General features: G+C 43.3%; 1 protein-coding gene across 1 annotated transcript; it reads left to right on the top strand.

Moving 5' to 3' along the window:
• Positions 1–1,125: 1,125 nt before the first annotated feature.
• LOC109868872 (AT-rich interactive domain-containing protein 5A) lies at positions 1,126–9,956 on the top strand. The gene is made up of 6 exons (XM_020458613.2): positions 1,126–1,387; positions 6,100–6,254; positions 6,413–6,465; positions 7,166–7,263; positions 7,473–7,641; positions 7,798–9,956. The coding sequence occupies exons 2-6, from the start codon at positions 6,110–6,112 to the stop codon at positions 9,163–9,165; spliced, it is 1,833 nt and encodes a 610-aa protein (XP_020314202.2). The 5' UTR covers positions 1,126–1,387; positions 6,100–6,109; the 3' UTR covers positions 9,166–9,956.
• Positions 9,957–10,332: the final 376 nt, after the last annotated feature.

The following is a 10,332-nucleotide window of genomic DNA, read 5'->3' as shown; positions in this document are numbered from 1 at the left end:
GGAAATGTCTAGGAGCAACAACGGCTCAGCCACAAAGTGGTAGGCCACACAAGCTCACAGAACAGGACCGCTGAGTGTCTGTCCTCGGTTGCAACACTCACTATCAAGTTCCAAACTGCCTCTGGAAGCAACGTCAGCACAAGAATTGTTCGTCGGACGGAGTGGTGTAAAGCTCGCCGCCGTTGGACTCTGGAGCGGTGGTAACGCGTACTCTGGAGTGATGAATCACCCTTCACCATGTAGCAGTTCGACGGATGAATCTGGGTTTGGCAGATGCCAGGAGAACGCTACCTGCCCCAATGCATAGTGCCAACTGTAAAATTTGGTGGAGGAGGAACAATGGTCTGGAGCTGGTTTACATGGTTCGGGCTTAGGCCCCTTAGTACCAATGAAGGGAAATCTTAATGCTAGAGCATACAATGACATTCTAGACGATTCTGTGCTTCCAACTTTGTGGCAACAGTTTGGGGATGGCCCTTTTCTCTTTCAGCATGCCAATGCCCCCATGCACATAGCAAGGTCTATACAGAAATGTTTTGTCGAGATCGGTGGGGAATAACTTGACTGGCCTGCACAGAGCCCTTACCTCAACCTCATTTGAACACTTTTGGGATTCATTGGATCGCCGACTGCAAGCCAGAACTAATTGCCCAACATCAGTGCCCAACCTCACTAATGCTCTTGTGGTTGAATGAAAGCAAGACCCCGCAGCGATATTCCACCATCTAGTGGAAAGCCTTTCCAGAAGAGTGGAGGCTGATATAGAAGCAAAGGGGGTACCGCCTCCATATTAATGCCCATGATTTTGGAATGAAATGGTTAGACAAGCAGGTGTCCACATACTTTTGGTCATGTAGTGTACTTCCCTCAAAGATGTTTACATTCCACAAATTATCAATGTACGCATCAACACAGGAGACAGGCATTGACAAAAAATTATTATTGACAACAAGTAAAAGTATGCATGAGTGAATGTCTGTTGTTACCAATAACGAACAAAATTATTTCTATATTCTGGCTAATTATGTGGACTATTCTGATGCCACGCCTTTGGCACGCTGCCACGAGCAGGTTGGACTGGTCCGACTTCCATCTCCCAGCAGGAAGCACTCTGGGTATAAACCTCCCTGAGAGCGTTGGACCGAAATGTTATTCAGGTGCCATAACAGGTGTGTTTTAGTATTTATGTGTGACAGGGAGAGGTGACAATACTGTCTTGACTGTGGAGAGCGGGAGGAGACATACAGAGACAGGAGCTGAGTCTGTATTGTAGCTACCTCTCTGGAGATATAAACTCTGATCTATAGAGCCTGTGGATTCGCTGTAGCCTGGTGCAGAGGCCTGAGACTGAGACCCATCCATCTCCATTCTGTCTCTGAAATCACAGGTGAGCAGCACCACTAAATACTTGTGTTACTTTCTTACGGCTTGGTTGATGGTTCTGATATCATCTTGGTTTCTTCCCAATCCACAAGTCTTTATAAGGTGAGAGGAGGCACTGATGTGGTTAAATCTTGGAGCCACTAATACTACTCTTGGTACTGATGGTATTTCCAAACCACTGTATATGCCATTTTGTTGCCATATTGTTTAGTCAAATTTCCATTAAATGTCATACAATTATTCAATACAGGGGATAAAAAGGGTATGGAATTCAATTGAGATTTGACACTTTTTTTCCTTTAAAGTTTGAAGTTGTTATTGTCACGTATACTTGTACAGCCTTTCTTGCTTGCTCTTTCCCAACAATGCAGTAGTACATATTAGTAGTATTATAAAAATGTTTTATAAAAATGTCCAGTGGACCAAAAACACACTAGAAAAAATGTATAATAAAAACATAATGAACTAAGTAAGCTATATACAGGGACCATTCCAGGGTCAGTGCCCATGTATAGGGGTAAGGTGACAAGGCATCAGGATATATTATAAACAGAGTAGCACCAGTCTATTTGATGATTGTGTGTACATGTGTAGAATCAGTATGAATGTGTGTGTGAGCAAATTAAGTATGTGTGTGTGTGCATGAGTGTGTCAGTGTGAGTGTGTGTGAGTGAGTGTGTAGAGTGTGCATAAAGTCAGTGCAAAGATACCAATAAAATAGAAGGGTCAATGCATACAGTCCATGTATCCATTTTGCTATCTATTTAGCAGTCTAATGGTTTGGGAATAGAAGCTGTTCAGGAGCCTGTTGGTGTCAGATTTGATGCTCTGCCATGTTATTGATAGCGGGGCAGTTGCCATACCAAGCAGTGATGCAGCCAGCATCACTGTTTGGTATGGAAACTGCACCGCCATCAATCACATGGCCCTATAGAGGGTGGTGCGGACAGCCCAGTACATCACTGGGGCAGAGCTATATAACTTTTTGAGGATTTGAGGGCCCATGCAAAATCTTTTCAACCTCTACAACAACCCTGTCAATGTGGATGGGGGCGTGCTGATCCCTCTTTCTCCAGCAGTCCACGATCATCTCCTTGGTCTTACTGATGTTGAGGGAGAGGTTGTTGTCCTGGCACCACACTGCCAGGTTACTGACCTCCTCCATGTGGACTGTCTCATTGTTGCCACTGTTGTGGCATCAACAAACTTGATGATGGTGTGGAGTCGTGCGTGGCCACGCAGTCGTGGGTGAACAGTGAGTACATGAGGGGACTAAGCCCGTCAGGAAGTCCAGGATCCAGTTGCAGAGGGAGGTGAGGTGTTCTGTCCCAGGTTCCCAAGCTTGGTGAAAGGTTTTTAAATAAAGTGATGATTTGCTGTGATTTCACATTTCACACTGAATTGCCCAAAGCTATGTTAGTTGTCTTGGAAATTCCAGACCTAGGGGAACAGCAATGTGCAAAAGAACAGTGTACGCTGGAACACTGTTAACATTGTGGGAGGCAAGCCGTCTGCTTAGGGAGACCACTATTCAGGGCCGGCTCCAGGCATAAGCTACATAAGTGGTTGCTTTGGGTCCCTGGCCACTAGGGGGCCCACGATCAACAAACTAATTTTTTTTTAAAGTTTAATGTAGGAACTCAGTCGGGGTCTCAATTAACTGTTGAGAGTTAGTATATTAGAATACACAAGGTGCAATTATAAAATTTGGTTGTACATCAGCAGTTTTTCTGTTGTTATATCAGTTACTGACAGTCACTCAATTAGCCATGTCAGTGGAAATGCTTGGATTAGTAAATTTGTCTAGCTACCTAAAATTGTAGCAACCTTGGCCAAATACCGACAGGGCACCACCAGGGGGCCCACATTAATTTGGTTATTCCCTCTCATTTATACATCATTAACATGGCATAAGGATTGGCAAAATATGTAGAATTGCAGGAAATTAGCTTGAAAACTACGAAAATGCATCTCCAACCCATGGCAAAATGGGTAGAATTGCAGGAAATTAGCTGCAAAACTGCAAGAAAATGTTCCATGCCCCATGGCAAAATGAGTAGAATTGCAGAAAGCTTACTTTAAAACTTAAAATGGATAAGAAATTACAAACTGAAATATAACATTTACATAAGTATTCAGACCCTTTACTGAGTACTTTGTTGAAGCACCTTTGGCAGCGATTACAGCCTCGACTCTTCTTGGGTATGACGCTACAAGAGTTTCTCCCATTCTTCTCTGCAGATCCTTTCAAGCTCTGTCAGGTTGGATGGGGAGCGTAGCTGCACAGCTATTTTCAGGTCTCTCTATTTTCAGATGTTCAATCGGGTTCAGGCTCTGGCTGGGCCACTCAAAGATATTCAGAGACTTGTCCCGAAGCCACTCCTGCATTATTTGGCTGTGTGCTTAGGGTCGTTGTCACCTTCCAACAGGACCCAGTCTAAGGTCCTGAGTGCTTTGGAGCAGGTTTTCATTATGTATCTCTCTGTACTTTGCTCATCTTGTTCATCTTTCCCTCGAGCCTGACCAGTCTCCCAGTCCCTGCCAATGAAAAACATTTCCACTGCATTATGCTGCCACACCCATGCTTTACCGTAGGGATGGTGCCAGGTTTCCTTTGTGCGTGACGCTTGGCATTCAGATCAGAGCATCTTGTTTCTCATGGTCTGAGAGTCCTTTAGCTACCTTTTGGTAAACTCCATGCGGGCTGTCATGTGCCTTTTACTGAGGGGTGGCTTCTGTCTGGCCACTCTACTATAAAGGTCTGATTGGTGGAGTGATGCAGAGATGGTTGTCCTTCTGGAAGTTTCTCCCATCTCCACAGAGGAACTCTGGTTCTTGGTCACCTCCCTGACCAGGCCCCTTCTCCCCCGATTGCTCAGTTTGGCCAGGGGGCCAGCTCTAGAAAGAGTCTTGGTTGTTCCAAACTTTTTCCATTTAAGAGTGATGGAGGCCTCTGTGTTCTTAGGGACCTTCAATGCTGCAGAAATGTTTTGGTGCCCTTCCCCAGGATCTGTGCCTCGACACAATATTGTCTCAGAGCTCTAAGGACAATTCCTTCAACCTCATGGCTTGGTTTTTGCTCTGTCACCTGTGGGACCTTATACAGACAGGTGTGTGCCTTTCCGAATGTCCAATCAATTAAATTTACCACAGGTGGACTCCAATAAAGTTATAGAAACATCTCAAGGATGATCAATGGTAACACGATATACCTGAGCTCCATTTTTTCGAGTCTCATAATAAAGGGTCTGAATACTTGTGTTAATAAGGTATTTCTTTTTATATATCAATTTGCAAACATTTCTAAAAACCTGTTTCATTCAACCTGTCATGATGGGGTATTGTGTGTAGATTGATGCGGGGAAAAAAACTATTTTATTAATTTTAGAATAATGCTGTAATGTAACAAAATGTGGAAAAAGTTGAGAGGTCTGAATACTTTCCAAATGCGCTGTATGTCAACACACGGGCGATTGTGTCAGTCTAGATGCTTACTCTCTACCTGGGTGCCTCGGAAACCAATTGCCGTTTGTGGTTCTATTCAGCAACACAGGGTGAAACTGAAAAATCTGTCATAATTAACTTTGCAAGGAACACTGAAAACAGTTTCACAGTGTGATGAAATGGTACATATTTTCATACTTTGTGTACTGCCTCTTTGGTGGTTGATCTTTAAGGTCCTTTTGCATAACATATGTGAATTAAACGTTCATGAAATAATAAAACAAACTAAATATTTAAACATTTAATTCACATATATAAGAAGTAGACAATGAAAGAGGACCTAATTAGAATCTATAAAACAGACATATCTCTCATAGAGATTTATAGTAGATTCTGTAGAGTCTGGATCAGCATATGAAAAACATGACAGATACAAGAGATACAATATATTGTGCAGAATCTGTATCTCAATTAAATGTTGTGTAATAAAGTGGCACACAGATGTGAGAGTGTGCCATATTCTGTCTCTGACTCTCCTCCACTCTCCAATCTCATAGCTCGGCAGGGCACATATGTCATTTATCCAATGATAATTTATCCCTTTTAGAAGGGTGAAATGTTACACAACATTCACATGAAAATTATTGTGTATAACATGATTATCCATTTAGCAGAATATGAGATAATGTTGGGTTTTTATGTTGCATTTCTATCTGTAATGTTGTGAACGCATCACCTCACTGAATGCAGCCCTAGTATATGTTTGATCTGTCCTCTCCAATAGGACACAAAACAGAACAGTTTGCCAGTTGTGACAGCCTGGGTGTTGACAGGAACAAACACATGGTTGAGTTCGATCAGTAGGCATGTTTAACCGTGATCAGTCACACATTGCGTTGAGAACAGGGTTGTGGTGATATTTAGTTTTCAGTTCTATTTTGGAACACGGTTACTGTAAATCAACTGTTGGCAACTGAAGACGGGTTGAAATGCATACAGTAGTCAAAGTGGTTTTATGTGTCGGTTCATCAGTCAAACTCATTGTTTTATTTGTAGGGAAGCCTCAGTTAAAATGTTGAATGTGCATTGTAAATACTGTACAGTATGTTGCTAATGTGTGAGAGATTATTGTGTAAAATACTGTTAGGCTACGATACATTTTTTAAACTATGAATGTCATTGATGAATGAACCACATGATGCTGTCGTCTTCTTCAGTATGTTGTGTAAACATTGTGGTAATGTTGTGTGTGTATTGTGTGTTTGTTCTCAGGCAGAAAAAAATGGCCCATGGAAAGAACCAAGATCAGAGACCCTCAGAACAGGGCGAAGAGATGGGAGAGGAGACCTTCCTCAAAGACCTCCATCTGTACATGAAGAAGAGAAATACACCCATAGAGAAAATACCACACCTGGGCTTCAAACAGAGTGAGTATACTGTACTGCAGAAAAAAAACACACACACACACACACACAGGCAAGCATGCACACACATACAGTGCTAGCACCCGCATACACAGTACTTGTTGAGATCTCTCAGACTGGATGTACAGCTGATATTTTGTTTATTGTTTCTATATTTCTAGTCGGTCTGTTCATGATGTACAAGACTGTGAAAAGCTTGGGTGGCTACCACCAGGTAAAATAACAATAACATTTCTAATATTTATTATGTTTAAGTGGGATGTTGTTGTGCACTCTTGGTTTCTGATTAAAATAGGTGTGAACAATTCATATTTCAAGTCAAATCACAGATTCAACAGAAAATCATGTTAATTTGTATGTAAAGTAAACTATCCTCCTGTCACTTAAATAGCACCCATAACCTTTATGTCTGAGCAGGAAATGTAATATATATATTTATTTAGTGTCTGTGTCAAAGATCCATTTCTTTCTCACGGAAGTTACTGCTTTTTATTTGTTTCAAGAAACAATCTCAAATGACTGTAGCAGAGTGGCAGGGAGACATTACTAGTGTCATATGATACTGATAGGCACTATGGTTTATAGCACTTTGGTAGCTGCTACATTGACAGGCTGCTAGACTGGCATTCCTATCAAGGTTTTGATGCAACATGATCTCTCCTTGACAAGTTTGGAGGGATAAGAGTCAAACCACTCTTTATCAAGAGATACAACAACAACTTAATTAATGATATTGACTAGAGAAAGAAGTGTATTATTAAACTAGCCTATTATACATCTGTGCATGTGGTTAGATGGTTTATTATACCTGTTTGGATGTTGTTAAAACTTGTAATGTATGGCGTCACATTTCATGTATGTCTATGTTACATACAGAATACAATGGTGTTAAAATAATCCTGAATCTTTCCAAGGTGACGGCCCAGCAGATGTGGAAGCAAGTATACAACACCCTGGGAGGAAACCCCAGAAGTACCAGTGCAGCCACCTGCACCCGTAGACACTACGAGAAGTAAGTCAGAGCAAACTTATTATACAAGCGTGTCTGTGCTCGCGTGTGTGCTGGAGTGTTTGTCTGCATATACCTGTGTAATTGAGCATAACGGTGGATGCTTGCATATCTTTGCATGACTTTGACACAGATAATGCAAGTACGTTAAGTGTACGTGTGGTTTGTGTAAATCGGTTCAGTATCTATAAATGTTCTTCATGTTTCCTTAGGCTGCTTCTGCCGTATGAGTGTCATGTAAGAGGAGAAGACTACATGGAGGTACTGCCACAATGCCAGCAGAAGCGTTTACATTACAGTAGGCTCAGTGAGCAGGACGAGTGCCCCAGGACAGCCAAGCGTAGCATGACTTACGGAGCTCTACAGACATCCCTGCACCAGGTACTGTACACTAACAAGCAAACATACACACACACACACGCACACTAGCATGTACGCACACACAGTGACAAGCACTAATACACAGATGAAGACACAAAGACACACGCACACACATTTAAATGAATTGACTAACTCATTGTTGTTCTGTTCTCTCAGAAGCCCCATAACTATCTGACAGACTCCAGAGTGAGGATCATCCCTATGCCTGTGCACTACAGTCAGTACTACCACCACCCTGTCCACCCCGTCCACCCAGATCTGCTCCCCTATGTCCACCCACCTCTGAACCCCAGCAGCCTCCCCTCTCCTCAAGGACAGACAGAGAGGGCCAAGCAGCCTCTGGAGCACCTACGCTTCCTGGCCAACCAGTACAAGGACTCCTCAGGCTGGACTGAGCCACTCAACCTCAGTCACAAGAAGGCTGGTCAGGAGTCAGGCGGTCACCCTGCTTCATCCTTCGCCCCTCCTCCCTCCAACATCTCCCCAAGGTTCTTGAATACGGTCTCACCTCTGTACCCCGCCAAGGGGCTGGTTAAAGATGAGGGCAGTGAGACGCCGGAGGGAGAGGTGCCCCTAGGGAAAACCCACCTCTACCCCTTAGCGACCAGAGACGACTACTCCCGCAGCCCGACCTCAGCCTCCAGCCCAGGTATGAAGAAAGAGTCCCCCGTCCCCTCTCCGCTGCAGAGTTGCAGGGATAGTGCCCCCTCCATGATTCACGTCCCCAAACTCCAGAAGAGGGAGTACCCAGATTGGCCCAGGGGGGAGTGGAGAGGGGAAAGCCCCAAGCACAGTCCAGGGCCTCTCAATTGTAGTCACGCTCTGCGCAGTACCCCCAGAGGGACAGAGGGAAGGATGGAGATCCAGATCCCGCTGGCGATGCTCCATGACTGGGTAAAAGGAGTTCTGCTGTGTGGGCCTGCTGGCACCCGGCCTGGGAATCTATCGCTGCAGGATCCAACCATGGGCCAGACCCCAGGCTCAGAGCCCAGGGAGAGGGAAAGGGCACAGGCCTGGTCTGACACCTCTCCCACCATTGCTACACATGCTGACCAGGCCTTCCACAACCATCACAAAGACCAGGACAGGGGTTCTGGGGATCTGAGAGAGAGGAGTCTGGAGAGGCACAGGAACCTGCCTAGGCCCACCACCACCACCTCCCCTAGTACCAGTCACTGCCGCCCCATGGCGCCCTACCAGTTCTCCAGCTACAAGCCTCGGCCATCAGGGAGCATCGTCCGTAACCCGGACAGCTGGAAATTGGATCACCGGGAGGACACAAGGAGGCCCTACCACCCAAAACTCATGTACCCCCAGGATCTATGGGATAGAGCCCAGCCAATTCCCTTAAATATCTACCCCAGCAGCCAGCTTCTGGAGCAGGATAGTGTACGCCACACATCCCCGGGCTATTGTCCAGGCACATCACTGGGAAGGGTGGAGAACCCCTCATTTCCCTCTCTGGTGCCACTGACACCTGAGGAGTTAATGAAGTTAAAGAGGCTCATCTCAAGCTCCTCATGAATAGAATGGAACAGCAGGACAACAACCTGCTAATTAATATAAAATATGATGCACTCTGGACGAAAAGCTGGACACTTAAAAAGCCCTCATTACTGTTCAAAATCAAGAGACAATGTAGCACTACTGTTGACTAACTTTTTGAAGTACTTCAGAATATGAATTTAGTCCTTTAATCTTCTGTATTTTTATCATTTGAAGCTTGCTCACAATGTATTGTGCACTGGAGTGAGAAAAAAAGAATTGCCCTTCATCTCAGCGAGTAGCATCGAGAAGAAAAAAAATGTAGCCTGATAATGACAGTAAAAAAGCTTGAAACTAATTACAAAAGTTTACTACCCAGACAGCAAAGGGACATTCTATTGAGTTCTTACTTGTAATTTTGTTGAGATTTGTGACTTGTACATTTTTTTTAAAGAATTGTTGAGAGTTGTTGTTATGCCAGTCATTCTTGTTGTTATGCCACAAATTCTTATTTTCAATGACAGCCTAGGAACAGTGGGTTAACTGCCTTGTTCAGTGGCAGAACAACAGATTTCTATCTTGTCAGCTCAGGGATTCGGTCTTGCAACCTTTTTGTTATTAGTCCAACGCTCTAACCACAAGGCTACCTGCTGTTTTTGAGGAGAAACAATTATATATTATTCTGAATTTGTGAATGTTTTTATATATATATATATATATGTATGTCATATCTTCTTCCTATTCTTATTTTACCATGAGTAATGTTGGATTCTTTTAATCCTTTTCAAGTTTACACATTTTTCACACAATAAACATTCAGATGTTTTATCGAATGACTCCAGAAGTCTATCATTTCCTCCTAATATTTACATACAGTTGAAGTCAAAAGTTTACATACACCTTAGCCAAATACATTTAAAAACTCAGTTTTTCACAATTCCTGACATTTAATCAGAGTAAAAATTCCCTGTCTAGGGTCAGTGAGGGTCACCACTTTATTTTAAGAACGTGAAATGTCAGAATAATAGTTGAGAGAATGATTTATTTCAGTTTTCATTTTTTTCATCACATTCCCAGTGGGTCAGAAGTTTACATACACTCAATTAGTATTTGGTAGCACTGCCTTTAAATTGTTTAACTTGGGTCAAACATTTTTGGTAGCCTTCCACAAGCTTCCCACAATAAGATGGGTGAATTTTGGCCCAT

The sequence above is a fragment of the Oncorhynchus kisutch genome, linkage group LG23, assembly GCF_002021735.2.
Source record: "Oncorhynchus kisutch isolate 150728-3 linkage group LG23, Okis_V2, whole genome shotgun sequence".
Classification (NCBI taxonomy): Eukaryota; Metazoa; Chordata; class Actinopteri; order Salmoniformes; family Salmonidae; genus Oncorhynchus; species Oncorhynchus kisutch.
Note: the sequence above shows the minus strand (reverse complement) of the source record. Positions and strands in the feature narration are given on the sequence as shown.